Raw genomic sequence first — 19,609 nt, 5'->3', positions numbered from 1 at the left:
CAGAGCCCGCATGAGAGCCGAGGCCGTGTGTATGGGCAGCGCGAGCTGGTCGGCCGCGCGCGCCGCCTCCACCACCACCGCCACGTGGCAGGACGCTTCGCGGCGGCACGCTTTGCAGATGTTCTGTAACGGACAAATGCGATTTTTTTATGTTATCGTCGGCAAGTTGGGTCGTTTGATGGTAAGCGCCACCTCCGCCCATGAAGATTTGACATGATATGGATTAAAAAATGAATGGCGAGAGGAATACAAGGAAAGGACTGGGAAGGGTAAGGATATGGGCCTCCGGCTCCCCCGCTAACGGAACGAAACATCGTAGCATGCTACTATTTCTAGCCGGTCTTCTGTGAGCGTCTGGTACTTGCTTCCCCGGTGCGAGCTGGCGCAATTAGTGCCGAAGCTTGCTCAACTCCCACACACAATTTAAAGAACCACACCCTTGTAGTCAAGTACTAGCAGTAGTTATTATGGCGATGAGAGTCATTGCTGGCACGCCCATGTAGGTAGGTAGGTAGAAGGTCTTTCGGTGAGCCACACTAGCATATTGTGTCTAAGGCATCTCCAGTCAGCGGCCAGCAGCTGCACCTGGATGCTCGCGCTCACCTGCAGCGCGGTGGCGGCGGCGTAGGCCAGCTTGGGGTGCAGCAGCGCGCGTACGAGAAACCGCAGGCAGGGCTCCAGGCACTGCGGGTGGCGCTCCACCCACTCGCACAGCTCGCCCAGCAGCTGCAGGCACGTGTGCCGCACCGCCAGGTGGCTGCTCTCCGGCATCGACAGGATCGCCTCCACCACTTTCGGCACATATTCGTATTCCTCTCTGTGAAAAATAACGCGAATCGAAATAATTAATAATTGTTTCTGACAAATTAAACCACCTGCAAAATATCAGAACTAGACCAATGAAATACCACATTGAAGGCAGCTTATAAATAAATAAAAAAATCAAAACCCAATCAAAAGTTCTCAGGTAACAATAAACAAAAGAAGAAATACATTCAAATTAAGAACCTTCTCCTTTTTTGGATTTGTTTGATAATACAATTCATATTTCCATAATTTAATTACCCATAAGTTGCTCCAAAGAGGTTTGATTTTCTTCATAAAATTGATTTATATACAATAAACTTTCAAAACTAAAGAAACCCTGAAATCCAATTCTTCCAATACCTGGATATTGGAAAATACTTAATAATTACATTCTATATCAAGTCACAATATGATTAACAACAAAATGAGACTCACGGCAAAATATTCTTAGCGACCGCCTGCATAATAAACAGGGCAGCCTCCGTCTGCTCCCAGGGCAGGTCAGCCTGCAGCATCGCGAACATTTGGCGGAACACCGCGCCGGAGCCCACGATGAACACCACGTCCTTTATCAGCTCCATCACTTTGACTCGGAATTCCTGGATGAATACACTCTTTTAGATATGGATGTGACGTGAATCTATGAACAGCCCTATTAATATTATAACGGCCCATATCCTTTTCTTAACCCTTCTCAGTCATTTCCTTTTATCCTCTCGTCAATGCTTTCTTAATCTCTTCTCCATTTAATGTCGGCAATCAATTTTGTAGAGGCGAAAGGTCTGCAATCGACCTTACGCCTCTCCACCTGTTCATGAGCGGTAGGTAGTAGCGCTTACTATCAGGCAACCACCAGCCAGCACCACCACCACCAGCAACATTGTCGACTATGACATTACAAAGACATAATAACATTATAAAGGCAATTATTACTCTGACTGTCTCTCCTTGACGTCTTAATCACTGAATTGACTGAGTGGATGAAACTTGATACTGACATCGTTTTTAACCCGGAAATCCTACAAAAACGGGAGCTATACGGGGAAAACCCGGGACTAACTATCTTTTTTTTTGATTACGTGGACGATGCCGCTGGAGGAAAGCTAGTTTAATATAGAGCAATTACTACAATTTGTAATTCAAATCAAGCTAATTGCTACTTCCAATACAAACAATGTGTTATTATGTGTATAAATATGGAAATAATTAGTATCAAAAAAGTATTGACGTAATGAGTATGATTTGTGAAGAAACAGAATAAATTTGACAACGTGAACATTGAGGTTATGTGAAAAAAGTGTACAAATAAAAGTGGTACATCTTTTAATTACCTAAAACCTTGCCATTTAACTTTTAACAAAAAAAAAACTGTGTAGTTTTACTAGGAATCGAGAAATCCCGTTTTTTTTTTGCTTTACCTTTTCCCACCTATTTTTCATCCCTGTTACATTTTGTTCTTTGTCCAATTGGCTTCATTCTACGATAAACTCTTTTGCGTTTTTTTTATTATTTCAATTCTATCTGCACTGCTGATTGCTATGTAAATAACATAGCAATCAGCAGTGAGGATTGCTGACAGAATAAAAGTAAAAAAATTAAGATTTTATTCGCCTTAAAACTCTTCCGTGTTATAAGTACAGCATACAAGTAGAACTCTTCCAATTCAGTATTATAAATAGACAGGACATAGTAGTTTTTATGTCAGAAATCCGACGGAAACGGGAACTGATACTGTCTTTTCCCTCGACTAAGGACGAAGCCGCGGGCGGTAAGATAGTATAGCTGCTGTATAAAGTTATGCATCTACAATGAGTCAATCTTATGTGAGGGTGTTAAAAACTCCATTTTCCAATTAGTATCAAGCAATGCTCTACACCCACATACATAAACATAGGAGTATTTGTGGGCCTAGGTTAATTTCGAAAATTGTCGCATCTCCTTCAGAACATTACAACTATTTATTATTATTGCAAAACCTTGTTTTGTACGAGTATTTAAATTTTTGATATTAAATTATGCTAAAAACATTTAAATCGCCAATCGCCTAGGCGCCAATTATTATCAACTTTATCAATTTCATTTATACCTTATTTTGTATCAGTAATTTTAAATTTTGAAGGCAGAAAACTCTGTCTAATATAAGCGAAGGCACAATTTTGCTACAGCCAATTTCTGAGCTTGAATCAGGAGTCTTGTTGAAGAAATTTAGTGATTAGTATTAAATTCAAATAAATTTGGTATTAAATTCAGAGCTGAACTCTGACTAAAGTCATAAAATATATGATTCAAATTGTATATGACAACGTAAGAACAAACAGAATATGTAATGTTATGTTATCAAAGTTCTAAAGAGATATTACAATAAGACCTTTGCATTGCTTTGATTTAATTAATATACTCATTAAAGTAAACTTCACTGTCACTTTTGCCATCACACTACCATATAGAAAGATTCATATTCATAAATTACACAAATTTATAAAAAGAATATAAGCTATATACCTCTGAGAATACATTTACTCACATAGAATTCATCACCTTCTTCCGGCAAGTTTGTATCATCAGGTTCGCACTGGCAGTGCCTAGCAAGGGCCTCGATCAGCCTCTCTATATGTGGTTTGAAAGCATCAGTTAGTGGCTGGTAATCCCTCTGATATACTTCTTCTGATAGACGGTACCATAAGTTAAATGTGATTTCTGCTACCTACAATAATCAAAATACATGTTATTATTAGGAACATAGTACTTACATAGATTTTTATTAAAATTTGTGAATTTGTGTAAGAAATTATGTGAATGCGTGTTTGAAACCACCTTACAATTAATAAACACAACATTTCATATTCATTGACTTTAATTAACATTCTAGTAAAATAGTTACGAAATTATTATGTCTTTTTGCTTTTTAGTTGTTACTTTGAACTCATAAACTGAGGAGGATCACAAGTTTTTTTTTTTTGGTTAGTTGGTAACTCTAAAAACATGATTATTTTAAGAGAACGGGATTATTTTAAGATATTTTGTGATTTTTTTTGTGAATGTTATGTAGAAAATAATTTTTAATATAACTTACATCATAGTCATGATGGCCAACACACACAAGAGCTAATTCTAGGGACCTCATTGCAAAATGCACCATCCCATTAGAAGTGCTGACAATGATTTTCTCTAAAAATGTTTCGCCGAGCTCAGTGAACAGTCTAGCAAAGTTAGCTGCCTTTTCTTCCTCTTCATGAGCTACAGCAAGATGATAGCTCTCTTCCAGAGCCGATACACTATCAAATATTAACCTTTCCACATCGTCATTATTGTTATTCTCTTCTAAACAATGTAATATCGCACATATACAATCTGTTGCAGCATCATGTAACAGGTAAATACTTGTATAGTCTCTTAACACTTGTAAACATAGACCTATAACGGGATTTTGCGGCAACTCTTGTATGTTTATAGCTTTCACTTGCAACCATGAGGTCATACACCTAATTATTTTTAATGCTACATTTGAGTTCTGTGAGCTAGATATACATTCTTTAAGAAACATGACTACAATTTGCGAATTCCCTCGCAGCTCAGATTTAATTTCCTCGCGACGATTTTCCCCTAGTTTTAAGTTAGACGAATCTATTTCTTGTGGTAATACTGTCAATATTTCTAGCAGAGCAAAGTTGTTTTTATTTGAAAATTCTTTTATGAGGTCACTAACACAGTTTTTCCAGTTTGGCATTTGTAGAGCTAAATCCGCTAAAGCTAAGGAGAGTTGTGTTAAAATAGCAGAACTGACATCAGGTGAAACAGTTTCCAAATGAGACACGAGTGAATCTCTAAGAGATATTATGGCATCTTCAGGTAGTTCAGATAGATTATGCTGCACTTTAGATCTCATGGTCTGTGCAGCGAAATAACACGACTGCACATTCTTTTTCTGTTGTAAAAGCTCATCGGCTACTTTCCATGAGTGAATCTGAAAATATTTATTTGAATATTAATTTCGTGTAGCGAAAGATTGTGATTAAACTTATGAACAAAGGTTAACGATAACTAAATACTTACAGATTTTTGCACTTCTTCCAGCCAGAGCGAAGCCTTTTCTTTTTCATTAGTATTTTCGTTATCATACAAGGCGCTGATGGCCTGGTATACCGTGTCCATTGATGGAGGCTCCATTTTGTACAGTGTTATATCCAAGAGAAAATCCTAATGTTTCTCTGTTGTTATACATAAACCACTCAATAACATATTTTTACGTAGAAATGTGGAAATATGCTCAAAATACGAATTGAATCAAACAAGTTACAACGTCAATCAAATGAAATATGAACATATGAACGAACTTCGTTACAGATAAATAAGGTTATGCCAAAAATTAAACAGAGCATAAATAAAACAAAAAAAAATTATAAATTTCTATGTACAACAAGCTAAAATCATAAAAAGCATGAAGATAGCATGATTTTCTGTCAAAATTATAATTCGTTAGAACTTTTATTTGCCAAAAAATAAATAATAATGCAAACATGAATCATGCTTAAATTGGGACGCATATGACAAGTGACGGTCTGTTTTTGACACATCTTGTTTTTAATCTGTCTGTGACCCAAGTAGATTATATAAATTAAGTCAAAGGCCGCAACATAAATCAAAGATAATAAAAAAAGAATATAATTACTTGACCACTACAAATGTTTCCCACGACCGCGTCGATCGTTAAAGGTGTTTCTACATTCGCTAAGCAAGCGTCTTGTAGAGCAGTACATACGACAAAAATAATAATGGCCCCAATAAAGGTGAGTAGGCTTTTTAGGCTTTTAAATACAATTACATAACTACCGGCTAAACTATTCTTATAATTTTAGGTTGGTGATAAGTTGCCGGCAGTTGATTTGTTCGAAGATTCGCCGGCGAACAAAGTGAATATTTGCGAGTTGACAGCCGGAAAGAAGGTCGTTCTTTTTGCCGTTCCTGGCGCATTCACACCAGGATGTTCTAAAACACATTTGCCAGGTTATGTGGAGAGTGCCGACAAGTTGAAATCGGAGGGTGTATCGGAGATTGTTTGCGTCTCCGTGAATGATCCGTATGTGATGGGCGCATGGGGCAATCAACATAACACAAAAGGAAAGGTGGGATTAAAGATTTTTACGATAACTGTATACCTGCACAATCTATACTCCTTCAAAAAAAAGTCTGAAATAGTTATTTGACTACCTACATTGTAGAAAATATATGGTAATTGATATATATTTTTTTTTTGGTGGAATATCAAATGTTTAAACAATTATTACATTAGGTATAATAATTTACTGTTTCCAAGCAACTGTGTTAATTGACCTTCACCTTTTTGCATTAATTAAATGCTACAAGTACATAATATTACAGAGGTACTAACTTCAAACAAACAATGAATATTCTTCATATAATGTAAAGTATGGTTTAATTTCATAACGATGGCTTAATTGGTGGCTATATATAATTAAACACTTAAGACTGCAATACAGACATAAAGTATAATTAAGGAAAAATATTATAAGATCCAGTCTAACACTACATTCAATATTGTTTTAAATCCATTTATACTATGTATTACAGAGAGAACCTGCTCCTACTAATCTTTAGAGACTCTAAAGAGAAAGATATTGTATAGAAATGCTTGCAGATCAACGTTTGTATAATTTTAAAAGTAAATTTATCTTCAGGTACGCATGCTAGCTGACCCATCAGGCAACTTCATAAAGGCCTTGGACCTCGGTGTAAACTTGCCACCACTTGGCGGTCTTCGCTCCAAGCGATTCTCTATGGTCATCAATAATAGCACTGTAGAAGAATTAAATGTTGAGCCAGATGGCACTGGCCTATCTTGTTCACTTGCTGATAAACTTAAGCTGAAGAAGTAAACTTCAAATTTAATCTTTATCTTTAAGATCCTATCTCAGTGAATTGATCACTCCCCGCTTTATTAGCCTTCTTTAGACTGTTGAAGCACCCCTTGTGATATGTTTAATAAAATATATATGTATAGTTTCATTTTGTAGTTTTATTGTGTTTGCCCAAGTGTTATAAAGAGGATGTAATGAAATAAAATCTATTCTTGTTCATTTATTTTGTTTTGTAAGATAAAATGTTGGTTTTATTATGTAAGATACCTAACACTTGTCAGGTGTATCTTGTTTACAAAATACATTGATTATCACATTGCCAAGGTCGAGGGGCTATCAAGCATATTATGCATAGTGACTATGGATTTTATACATATTACCATCAAGAGTGTTTGAATTTCCTCATTAAATTATTTATGATTATTGCATTACATAAGAGTCAATTTTCAAGCACAGCCAAGATTTAATAATGTTATATTTGTTCATATTTCCAAATCGCCCTTTATTAGGCAAAATATTTTCTGTGTAATGTTTCTCTTTCATTTAAGAAAAAGCCTTAGAAGGTAAAATCATTGCCAATTGAACTTCATACGTAGGTATTGTAACACAAAAAAAAAAATATACAGTTTTCATAGTTTTGTATAAGTACATATTTAAGTAATCTCTTCTTTTCTCTCTATATAAAATTCTTATAACCATACTCCTTCGAAACAGCTGAATGAATTTACGTGTGTATGTCGTATAATAAAAGTAGGGCAGAACAGCGTTTGCCGGTTTGCGGTCAGCTAGTTTATTTTATAAAAATCCCCATAAAGAACAAACAAAAAATATTAAAGAAATTTAGATGTTGATGTTGCTAATTTTGTTAGACCACCTATCCATTTCAGAAGTTATATTTATTTAGAGGAGTGTTATATTTGGATTGTTATATTTCTCACTCAGTTATGAAATGTATAATGGAACGTAAATTGGTGAATCAAAATATTAAGCAAAATGTCAAACGTCATGTCAATACCAAAAATTGGACATGCGATGGGGGCGTGTATGTGTGTGTGTTTGTTTTCAAAATAATTCAAATATTATGAATAAACGTGACAAATATGTTTAGGCAATATTTAGGAACACTAACGTTTATGTTATTAGTAATTTACGCGATAGTTATCGGAAAAAGGGATATTTTGACTGATTTAATTGAAGAAAGTGCGCAAGTTGATGAGTGGCTCGAGCAAAGTGATTTAGGGGAATATAAGAAATTGTTTAGAGATTATGGTAAGTAATTCAATTCTCTACTCTCGTTCTAGGCAGTACGTTATGGTATTTCTAAATATTTACTGAATAATTTTGTTTTAAACACCTATAATTTAATTTAGCTTTTAAACGATATACGTTCGCGCTTATTTATGAAATGTGTGTCACTTATTTCATTTTAGGGAGTATTAATTTTTTTCCGACTATAGGAAACGGGGCGATAGCTAATACGGCAACGGGTCTTGATTTTTTTAACCGACTTTAAAAGAGAGGAGGAGGTTACTCTATTTTTTTTCCTTTATTAGGCTCCTTTTCACACCCTATTATGCAAATGAATGCTATTCTTTTGTACTTTCGTAACATTCATTTTACAATCCCATATAGTTATTTTTATACTGTAAGAACAATGTATATTAACTTGTTCAATCTATTTCTATCTTATTCAGCAAATTTACTAATCATTATAATTTAAAGTAAATATAACTTGGGATACATGAAGAGAGTGTACTCTCTGCTCAAAGCTCCGCACACCCACATCCCTCCAAGGTTTTTGTGCTTATGCCAGTCATCAATCACAAACCAATGATGAGCCAGACAGTATGCCCAATGTAACATAAAAAAAATACATGTATTTTTGGAATGAACTACATACTAACTTATTTAAATGTTAGGGCATAGAACATTTTATAAATAAATAATATTTAAAGTAAGAAAATTGTTCCAGAGATTTGGGACTATTCCCTATTAATCTTTTAACATAAACTTTTTGAAGAATTCACAAATTTAAATATTTATCATTGAATTGGATAAGAATATAGGTTTATTAAAAAATTTTGACATTATTCCTTAATGTAACAATATATTATAAAATCTTTATAATAAAAAAGACTTTGCAATTAAAGCTAAATGTAAATAATGCTTAAATTTAGTATTCAGAATATTACTTAATTTTTTTATAATCTTTTAATTAAGACAGAAAAGAAAAGATAAAATTTATTATGATTTTGGTAAAAATTGTGATTATTTTTTTTCTGTGCTCTCATGTTTTACTGACAAATTCTTAAAATACAATGAAAATAATAATAAATACATTTATTTTACACAACACAAATAAAAAATAAAAACCACAAACAACACTATTCAAATGCCAATACTTGTACATCATGTTGCAATGGTAAGGGGTAAGCTGAAGGCACATTCCAACCCAGTGGTTCCCTGTGACCTTTGATTCAATGAAAGGGTAATTACCTCTGTAAACTTGGTTTATAAAAAAATATTTTAGATTTAAGTGAAGAAACTCATTTTCAAGATGAGAATGCGGGCATGTTTTCCAACTAGGTTTCCGCCCGCGCCTTCGCTTGCGTAGTCTGAGGAAAATATAATTCCCGATCTCGTGGGATTTTTGGTATAGACTAATCAAGAAACTCTTAAGTCCTTTCTTTATTACAAATTATACCTAATTTCATCCAAGTCGGTTCATTGATTTAGACGTGAAGGAGGGAAGACAGTTGCTTTCGCGTTTATTATATCAGTAGGGATATAAGGGTTGTTACGTGTAGGCGAATAATTTCGCAAGAATTATTCTGCATATTGCTATGTGTAGTGTATTCAACATTACATACATAAAGGCTTACAACATTACTTGTCGCAAAAATCCTGTCCAAACATTCTTTATAGCGAGTTTTTATTGTTTTTGTCAATATTCCATAGCCATGATATACGTGCCTGCGAAACCGGTCGTTGCGCATTATTACAGGATGAAGCTTTAGCATGACGTCACCCACCACCCACAACCACAAACCCCCAAACAAAAATAAGAGGGGGGCTAGCGAGTACCCGCCCGCCCAGTCGCGATACGACCGCCGCGGCGAGCGCACGTCCCTTCGCGATTCACGTCTTCACATCATTAAATATGACCGTTGATAATTCTTTTGTATTAAAAACATCTCGTAACACCCAAACGTAACGATTAAACGGACTGAATGATAAAAATCTAATAAACGTTTCGTTTAACGATAGAGGTAGCTGAACCCTTTCAGGGCATTGATACCCCTTTTGTGTTGATACAAAACTACATAATGTGGCAATTTGAGGATTCGGAAATTTGCTCTATCGGAATGGTTCACCCTTCGCATAGTCGCCACTCAGGACTATCGTTACTGTCCAGTGTATCGCAGTTTTCAGGTAATTTAGGATATACTTGGTTTTAACATGTGTGTTAAATCATTATGGAATTAAGATAATTTCTTTTTTTTTCAATCTATAAATAATCAATGTATAATAATATGTAAACAATGTCTCATTAAATAGAGCAGATCAGCTGATGAGGTTTTTGTAATGATATGGTTTAAAATTTCGAATCAAAAGCTATATATAACTTTAAATAAAAGTTCTCAAGTTTTCATTTAAAAAAAAGTATTAAAATCAAATAAAAAACACCGTTCTTCACTTGTAGGTGGCAAAAAACTAGAAAAAGTAGTTTTCAAGTGGAATTGAGTGGGGTCAAGTAGGTCTCTATTGCAAGCTCTCATCGCGAGGGAGCGGTTTTACTTTTAACTTACTTTTTGAGGGTAATTTAATTTATGCTAAATTCAAGTAAGGTTCAGTTCTGAGAGATTCTTATAGTGGCGCGGGTTAACGCTTTGTTACGTTCCCCGTTGGCTTACTCGATATTCCCTTGCGCTTATAAAAATATTTCTTTTTTGTCACAAAAACATTGAATTTTTTTGTAATTAACTGAAATTCCCAGTAGGCAGCTTCCATATGATTTTCATTTCTGCGGGAAAAATTAACTATAGCTTAAACTTTATGCATATTTCGTCTTTTAAAATTGAAAACATTTTGGTGCAGATATTAAGATAGAAATTCGCCAAGCTAGCATAAAATTTAGCGTTATTAAGCGATGAAAAGCGCCTTCAACGAAAATTACAGCAATCGTGGTTGGCAAGTCAAATTTTGTTACATAAGTTGATGTGCGCTAGCTTTTACCCGTTGCTTCACGTGGCTAAGGAAAATTGATAACGCTCTACCTCCTCGCAAAAGGGAGCAACGTTTTTCTGTATTAATGTTTGTCTTATATTGCATCTGAATTTATTTGTACACAAACAATGTGGTGATTGCTCCGTCCTGCGTTAAAGTAGGACAAACAGGTTAATATCTACGGAATAAAATATTTGAATGTAACGTTTTGTTTGAATATATTACGAATTTAACAAAGAAATCTTACAATTGCAAGTATTATATTGCATTCAGAGGTTGTATTATAATTGCTCGCCGGTCCAAATTTCGCAGCATTAACAGTTGGCAGAGGTTAATAGACGGGTGGGAATTATAGACTGTTGAACACAAAACCTTTCGTTCGTTCCGAAGTAAAAGTAGAAGTGATCAATTGCAGTGGAGTGTTTGGGACATAACGCTGGTGGCTGGCACGGTGCCAACGCGCTATGCAGTTGGACGATCCAAGTTTCTTCGAGGATTTATCGTCTGCGATTTGTGGGCCTAAGTTTTTAACGCTGACTTGTGGGATACTCTGTCGTTGAGACATGGTTCGGATGCATTTGTTTTGGCGAGCAATAATGTGCTCATGCCATTTGTTTAGATTTTATTGATGCAATTTTGTGGGAAAGTATTATTTATTTATTTACTTTATTTCAACACTTTTATTACACATTAATTATAGAAAGAAGAAAAAAGAAAAAGAAAATATAAACAATAGTTAAAGATAAAGTATAAGGCTATTAGAAAGAAATAAAATTTATTAACGTGCTTGGTTTCGTTTAATACATTGATAATAAAATATTTTGATGTAATTGTGTGTTAGTGTAGAACTTGAGGGATTTATACAAAAGAACTCGAAGTAAGTTGTCTAATATTTAATCAAATTAACATTCAAATATTATTAAGTCTAATCTCTTTTGTTTTTATAATTAGTTAATGATTAATTTTCATATATACGATTTTTTTTCTTTGTTGAAGTCATCAATTTGATACATGTATGTTTATAGTTTTATATAAACTAGAGCTACTGTAAAATATATCAATTGCATGGCCAGTTCACTTGGCAAACACTAAGTTAATATTTATCATCTAATATAGAAACGTATGCAAGGAATAAATAAATTTGAATCTGATGTACTGCCTATCTGACATTTCTCAATGTCAAGTAATAAGAAAGTAAAAACATCTGCCGTATCCAAGCCTTTATTAAATTAAGGCATCGTTATTATTGTTGTGAGTGGCAGCCGACTTTGTATTTAGAGTGAATTGGAGGGCTCCAAGGGGATAACGAATGTTATACTTAAATCTATGTAAAATCGTATATTATATTAATATTTATAAGGTAACTAAGGTAACTATCGGATGGTCAATAATCCTCATAGGGATGGTTTTACTAAATAAAAATTCGAATTTCCTTTGAAGACCGAGTAAAGTGTTTAATGTGGATCTTTTGTTAGCATTGCCAAAACATAAAAGAAAATCAGCGTTCACAGCGATTGAGGATGCTGGTACTTAGATTATCAGCAATTTGTTAAACGTCATTCTGAATAACAGCTTACTAAATGCTGTCATTTAATGGTTGGTGTTTATAGCCTACCATATGTTCATCAGTCAACTCTATTCTAAACAAATTCTATAATATAGCAGCAGGGTATATATTCTAGGCAATAAGCCTTTCAGATTTTGTATGAAACTTCGCACCTTAAAAGTCCGGTAAAGCACTTGTGACACCACCAGTGTATAGGTTTTGGTGACCACCTACCATTAGGTGGCCCACCTATATGCTTACCCTGCCTTGCTCAAACCACCCAACAAACCTACCAATGTGATTATCCTAGCAAACTTGCAGACTTGTTACATTGATCCGTTTGCGAGTGCAGTGCATATCGACGCTGAGGCCAGGAAGAGGGCGGCAGGTCGCTGCTCCCGGTGCCCTAATTCGCGCAACAAGTCGCATCGATTGATTGTTATATGGGAGGAATAACGGGGAAACTTTCTTTGTTAGGGAAAGTTGAGGGGCGCTCGGAGATCCCTTGACGACTTGATGGTATGATGGTTTCCGGACTTTTGTGTGAAAGCAAGTGGTTTAGCGGTTAACTGATGATAAATTATAAAATTTATTTCCTTGTGTACGTGCTTATGTCCAATAAATATGTTATGTTTCGGAACAGCAGGGTTTGAAATAACAATCTCATAAGCTGTCTACTTGTTAGATTTTCGCATGTGCTAAAATAATTTAGATTCATTTTGATGTAAGTATAGACCAATAATGATGATTCTAAACATTCTAACTTAATCAAACAATTAAAAAGTAACTAACTAACTTAATCTTAGGAAAGTGTAGTTGATTAGTATTTTCTTTTCATTCAATGGAATGGGAATTACATTCTGTGTAAGTAGGATGGGGATTTCAAAAATAATACACATATCAACATTATGTTCCCTTTTTTTAAAGACGGTAGTATCTATGAATCTTATATAAAGTTTGCAAACGATTTTTTAATTTAGTATCTGTTCTGTTAAACGCAAAGAAAATGAGGTCCCTTTTCACTTAGCGACGGTAGATTAAAAAACTTTGCCGAGTCAAAAGAGGAAAAAGTTTGATGTGTGATTAAAACATGCGACAGTACGCTACGGCAAACAGTATCGGAAGTTTTTAATTCGAGCCAGATTTATTTCATTACTATAAAGTTGCTTTTCGCATAACACGTTGATGATGAGTCTTCTGACCGTTTCAATCTGGATCTAAATTGAATCTTGAGTTGTGATTATAGGGGAGAAAGTGGATAAGTTCATACGTTAGGAAATTATTGAGTTGGTAACATATACCTACTTGGATTATTTGAACTTCCATACAAGGCTGAAAGTTATTCCATTCACGTGGGTTAATAAATAGATATGTTACAGTAAACTAATGTCTTAATAATTATCTATGTCTTAATAATATATATCTCTTAATAAATATGTCTTAATAATTATAATGTCTTAATATATTTGCTGTGGAAACAAAGTAAAGGGTTTACAGATTATTTATTTCAATGTCAAATTATATATCTGCAAGTCATCTATATGAGTATTTAATTTATTTCAAACGAAAAATGTTAAATCATGGCATCAACAGCTGAAAACGGCAAAAATATTATTATCGGTCTTAACATCAAATAAAGTACTTAAGTAATACGGGCTAAGTAATTGATTTATTATATAATTTTAACATGCTTCATCCAAAAGTAATAATGGTAGTGTAAAACGAGTAACACTTTACAAAATCCAATATAGGACAGGCCAACGACTAAATTGGGTCGATTGTAAATAACCTACAAGAGAACATATCGATTACAGCTTCAGTTTCCAATTAAACTCCACAACGGATTGAAAGTTCCTAACATACTTCTAAAAGATCGATTACCACCGAATAAAGGCCTACTAATATTATATCGCGAAAGTTTGTGAGGATGGATCTTTGTGTATATGTATGTTTGTTACTCATTCACGCAAAAACTACTGAACCGATTACAATGAAATTTGGTACGTAGATAGCTGGACAACTGGAATAACACTTAGGCAATTTTTTATCCCGATTTTCTGACGGGATACAGACTTACGCGGATGAAAACACGGGGCCAAGTAAAACAGCCTTAAAGTTTATCTCATCTCATGTAATTGGGATTTAAGTAGGAGCTTTTAGCTTATAACTTCCAGGAAAGGGATGGAAGTATATTTTGATAAATTCACCAATCGAATCGCCATTTGTATACTTACGTGTTCACTCAACGCCAACGCGAAATTTGAATAAGAGTATATATCAAAACTGAAATTATAGATTATGCAAGTGGATATTACATGTTTTTGATTTATTGATAAGTTTAAAAAGAAGAACTACAATATATTGAAATAAAATTTCAAAGAGTTTTATAGAAAGTTAATTGAAAGCCTAATGCTTTCATCTTAGATATTTATTTATGGGTAAAGGGTTTTTTCAAAACTTCACTTAAAAAAAAAAGGAATTGTTCAAAAACCGAACGTGTCATCCCCATATGAACAACTTAATCTATTTAAACATATCTATTGAATTATATTACAAATTAAAACAGTAAAACACAACTGTAATCTACGACTTATTCCTATCAGCACAATTCTGTATAATATCCTGGTGATATGAGAGGTAGTATTGGATATTTCTTTTTTATGTCACCGTCGGCAATGGAGCTAGTGGGTCGCCTGATGGTAAGCGCTACCACCGCCCATGGATAATAAGTAATTTAACAATCATCTCCCGTAGATTATATATATAATTTTTGGATGTAATTGAAAACCGTTCTGCTTCATTCCGCACACACCCCACTAAAATATGATAAAGGGTTACGTAGATTATTGGTGAAAAAATGTATAGAGACATGTGTTAAACAAATACACATATATAACAAATAACAAGAGCAAACATTTAAGAGATCTCGAGGGCTTTTTGTCAACTCGACGTAAAAGCGTCCATTCTCCAGCCAGCTCCACTGCACTATCTTATTTGACTAAAAAACCGTACAGTATTTTTATCGGAAGTCTGCTGTATATTAATTGAGTGTAACATTTACTGTACTCTTTGAAATATAGTGCTTCTTAAACTTGATCGCAAATATACCGTTCTTAATAATACCTAAATAAAATACATATGAGTAATTTGGTCATAATGTTAGGTAACCTAGATACATATACCTTTCTAAGGCTTATGGCCTCTCGACCGAAAGAGAAACGCAAGGCAATCTCTCGCATATGTACATATCATATTTATTTTCATTTAGCAAATATAATTGTTATCAATTAGCAATAATATGTAAATAATTCTGCACATTAAATAAAGAATGGAGTGGGAATCAAAGTTATGCTATGTACAAATAACCCAGTAGAAACACCAACCTATAAAATATATAACTAGGTGAGGAAAATGTTGCAAGTTATATGAAAATAATATCTTAAGGGAGTCATGATTTAAAGGGATGCGTGACTGAATTATACGACTTCATTAACTGCTTTATACAGTCTAATTTGAATATGGAAAGGAATACAATTCGAGTGGAGTTTTGAAAGTCTAATTCAATTGACGGTCCGCCCTGCTTAAAACAAAAGAGTCCATATCACTCAGGAATAATGCCGGTTTCTGCTCGTGATAGAATTTTTAAAATTAATCCTGATGTCTCTGAGCTGATTTGGTACAAACAAGCAATCAAACGAAGATTCTTTGATGTCTCTTCATAATGATAATTACATTGCTACCCCGCACTCAAAATCCTGCTTCATTCCAACTCTTTTATTGGACTCCATAGATTGTTTGTGTATTAAAATAATTTGTTTTTCATGTATGGTCGTGTAGCTAATTTGTTTTTTATGTAGCTGATAATATTGCCGCAAGGCCGGTCATAGTGGAACTTTGTGGAACATTTTGTAGGAAGGATCGCGTGACAGCACGCAAGTGTAAAAGTTAAAAAAAGTCGCTTTGTAACACCCGGTGACTTGTGAGGTCATAGCTATATAAATTTTGATTTGATTTTGTTTTAACTATGATGGGAATAGTAACGAATTTGTACAAAAGTATAATATACTCTGGTTGCCTAGAAGAGATCATTATTAATTAACTAGCTGCGCCCCGCGGTTTCACCCGCGTAAGTCCGTATCCCGTAGGAATATCGGGATAAAAAGGTGTTATATGTTAATCCAGTTGTCCAGCTATCTACGTATATATATATATCAAATTTCATTGCAACCGGTTCCGCAAGTAGCTTTTGCGTGAAAGAGCAACAAACACACACACTTCCTTACAAACTTTCGCATTTATAATATTAGTAGGATAGGATGATAATGTGTTTCATTGTGCTGGTCTAGTGTTTTTCAGTATCAAGCTGAGACTTTAAATAGTTACCTTTTCTTTGTATGGGTATTTTAAAGAGTTAAAAATGAAATACAATAAATAAATTACCCACAAAACCTGCGCTATATACATCTATACAGCATCTAAATTGTTGTTTATTTATTATGTAAGGGATTTATTTATTGTTTGCCATTTAATATGAAAATGTATCCGCTTATAAAATAATTCGTCCCAAACAATTGATCGAAGGCAACCGTTAATTTCTGTTAGATGTAGTAACTCATACATTAGTAAATATTAATTTAACACATTACAATTTATTTCACAACTAGTTCTATGATGATTTGAAACATTAGTATCTCGTATAATGTTGTGTTAATAATATCTGCTGTAAGTTATTCAAGAATTGATGAAAATGTACAGGGTGTGCTATCTTCTTTATCTCTATTCACAAGCTTATATTAAGAGTTAATGGTGAAATAAAATGTGTTGTGTTCATAATTACGAGCGAGATGATTAAAATAACTTTTTCCTCTCGGAAATAATTAATAGTAGATTGAGACAATAAAGTAGGATAAGGAAACAGAGAAACCTTTGGTGTGAATTGCTGTTTTTATATCTGACTAGCTGCGCCCCGAAGTTTCACCCGCGTAAGTCGGTATCCCGTAGGAATATCGGGATAAAACTTGACTATATGTGATTCCAGTTGTCCAGCTATCTACGTACGAAATTTCATTGCAATTGGTTTCGTAGTTTTTGCGTGAAAGACTAACAAACACAAACACATCCTCACAAACTATCGCATGTATTATATTAGTAAGATAGGATGTTATAGTTAAGTGCAAAAATGTCCATTCTGTGGATCAAGTGTAGTATTTCCCATAGCGACATGTTGGATTAGTATTTATTCTAAATAAATTAAACATCGCAAATGACCTAACTTTATCAATGATGCCCTCTATGATTGTGTCGGTTCGTTAAAACATATGTATTCATGACACGGCGTGCCGGGTGCTGCGGCAGCGCCCCGGGCGTCCATATCTGTTGATGTTCAGTAAATTGTGTGAAATTTTTATGCACCTGGATTTATTGGCGCGAACACTTCAGATTGAGTTTTTAATTTTAAACTAACAGCACGTGGGACTGCATGCATATTCATTTGAAAATGAATGTAGGTATGGGTTAGAAATGGGAATTGAGCTTATTCATAACTAGCGGATAGACTAGAATTTTTCAAATCGGACCAGTAGTTCCTGAGATTAGTGCGTTCAAACAAACAAACTTTAGCTTTATAATAGTTGTATATAGGAAGAACATTTATAGGGGATACTTTTATTAAGTCCCTTTCGAAAAAGGCCATACTCTCCTTATGTGCATTTTTTTAACTCTAATAAAAAATAAATGGAGAGATTTCAAAAGAAGTTGATATATAGATATCTAACAATTGGAAGAAAATCTTAAATTGGGAACTGAATAACGTTACGGTGATGCTAGCTATAGCTTTGAAAATGTACATTTATTTCTACATAAATTCAATCATAGAAGAGAAGCTGAGAAACTTTTGATAATGAATGCATTTTAGTTGGTGTCCTGGCCTGTTTTTAATTTATTTATTAAATAGCAAGATGGGCTAGTTATTTCTATAGATACGTTACTTAATATTAAAACAATAGAACATGACGTAACTTGAATTGTTCTTAAAGTGAATTCTCTGTTTTGGAAATAAGTTTAAAATATGTATCGTTTATTAATTTTATTTTAGTAACGAGCCTATTGGCTTCTTAGAACATCACCCTTCTTTCTACTTTCTTAGAGCCTAACTCTCACATCACCATTGCTCTAACTCACACCATCTTACACTGGGTATTGTACACAAAGCATAGCCTATTTATAGTAAGCGAGTTAGTATTTTCTTGTGTTTGGTTTCACGCGAGTATTATACATTTAGAAATTAAAAACTTTTCAGCGGATTTTAAACGCGATTTATTCATTATATTAGACAGTCTCCCCGTGACCACGCTCGCTGTAAAGTGTTCGAAACGTCGGGTTAATAATATAATGAATAAATCGCGTTTAAAATCCGTTGAAAAGTAAGCGAGTTGTAATTTGTGTCAGAATTGCTACAAATTGCGGACAAAATGTCCATAAAGTACCCTACTTTCATAAGTTAGTTAAGCGTCAGAAACGCTTAAATGTGGAGGTTAGCTAAGTAGTCCAGCCTTGGCAGACGTTACTAGGCAACCGTCTATCAACAAAGTTACTGCAGATAAGTGTCGTTGTCTATTGTTCGTGTAGTGTGCTAAACTTGGAATAAAACAACGATAGGAAATCGATTTTATGGGACACTAGCTGCTCCCCGCGATTTACCGTGTAAGTCCCGCGTAAGTCGTACGTACCAAATTGCAATCAGTTCAGTAGTTTTTGCGTGAAAGAGTAACAAACATACACACATCCTCACAAACTTTCGCATTTATAATATTAATAGGATAGGATAGGAAGTAGGATGAACAATGAGATGCAACCGCAACAAATGTATGGGAAAAATCTCGTAAATAATTGGCTTTTCTCATAATTTTGATTTGTGCTTGTATACATCAACATTCTTTGTCCAATTATTGAAAATTTATCAGATTTCAGCGCTTTTTGTTTGTTTTATTTTTTATATTATAACGGGCAACCGAGTTTGTGGTTCGTTTGATAGTAAGCGAATACCAGCGCCCGATGCGTTGTCCGCTTCTGAGGGGTACGGGGTAAGGAAGCAGAAAGTGAGAGGAAAGAAGGATGGACCTCCGTGACATATAACTCGGGAAAATAACTGAGT

The 19,609-nt window shown here is 34.3% G+C and overlaps 3 protein-coding genes across 4 annotated transcripts in view; 2 read left to right on the top strand and 1 right to left on the bottom strand.

The window, feature by feature from the left end:
* Positions 1 to 5,119, bottom strand: part of LOC119834572 (transportin-3) — an 8,756-nt gene extending 3,637 nt beyond the window's left edge. Inside the window, 6 exon segments of the mRNA XM_038358967.1 lie at positions 1 to 123; positions 604 to 817; positions 1,243 to 1,406; positions 3,332 to 3,511; positions 3,881 to 4,771; positions 4,861 to 5,119. The exon segment at positions 1 to 123 is cut by the window's left edge and continues 1 nt beyond it. Of these exon segments, the coding sequence (XP_038214895.1) occupies positions 1 to 123; positions 604 to 817; positions 1,243 to 1,406; positions 3,332 to 3,511; positions 3,881 to 4,771; positions 4,861 to 4,974 (1,686 nt within the window). The 5' untranslated portion in view covers positions 4,975 to 5,119.
* Positions 5,120 to 5,404: 285 nt separating this feature from the next.
* On the top strand, positions 5,405 to 6,831 carry LOC119834540 (peroxiredoxin-5, mitochondrial). Its single transcript, XM_038358931.1, has 3 exons — positions 5,405 to 5,594; positions 5,664 to 5,930; positions 6,504 to 6,831. Exons 1-3 carry the CDS (start codon positions 5,490 to 5,492, stop codon positions 6,699 to 6,701), a joined length of 570 nt encoding a protein of 189 aa, XP_038214859.1. The 5' UTR covers positions 5,405 to 5,489; the 3' UTR covers positions 6,702 to 6,831.
* An 871-nt stretch (positions 6,832 to 7,702) lies between these two features.
* Positions 7,703 to 19,609, top strand: part of LOC119834588 (apoptosis-resistant E3 ubiquitin protein ligase 1) — a 31,667-nt gene continuing 19,760 nt past the window's right edge. The window contains exon 1 of one of the 2 annotated variants that reach the window (XM_038358984.1): positions 7,703 to 7,952. In XM_038358984.1, the coding sequence (XP_038214912.1) occupies positions 7,784 to 7,952 (169 nt within the window). In that variant the 5' untranslated portion in view covers positions 7,703 to 7,783. Of the gene's footprint in view, positions 7,953 to 9,869; positions 10,116 to 19,609 lie in introns of those variants that run through there. The other variant, XM_038358985.1, reaches the window with a different exon arrangement.

This window comes from Zerene cesonia, chromosome 19 (genome assembly GCF_012273895.1).
Source record: "Zerene cesonia ecotype Mississippi chromosome 19, Zerene_cesonia_1.1, whole genome shotgun sequence".
Taxonomy (NCBI): Eukaryota; Metazoa; Arthropoda; class Insecta; order Lepidoptera; family Pieridae; genus Zerene; species Zerene cesonia.
Note: the sequence above shows the minus strand (reverse complement) of the source record. Positions and strands in the feature narration are given on the sequence as shown.

What these genes read in the sequence shown, in the direction of transcription:
- LOC119834540 (XM_038358931.1), top strand. Translation starts at nt 5,490, where the DNA reads ATGTTTCCCACGACCGCGTCGATCGTTAAAGGTGTTTCTACATTCGCT. An exon ending in TAATAATGGCCCCAATAAAG is followed by an intron (nt 5,595 to 5,663) that starts GTGAGTAGGCTT and finishes TTATAATTTTAG; the next exon opens with GTTGGTGATAAGTTGCCGGC. An exon ending in AACATAACACAAAAGGAAAG is followed by an intron (nt 5,931 to 6,503) that starts GTGGGATTAAAG and finishes ATTTATCTTCAG; the next exon opens with GTACGCATGCTAGCTGACCC.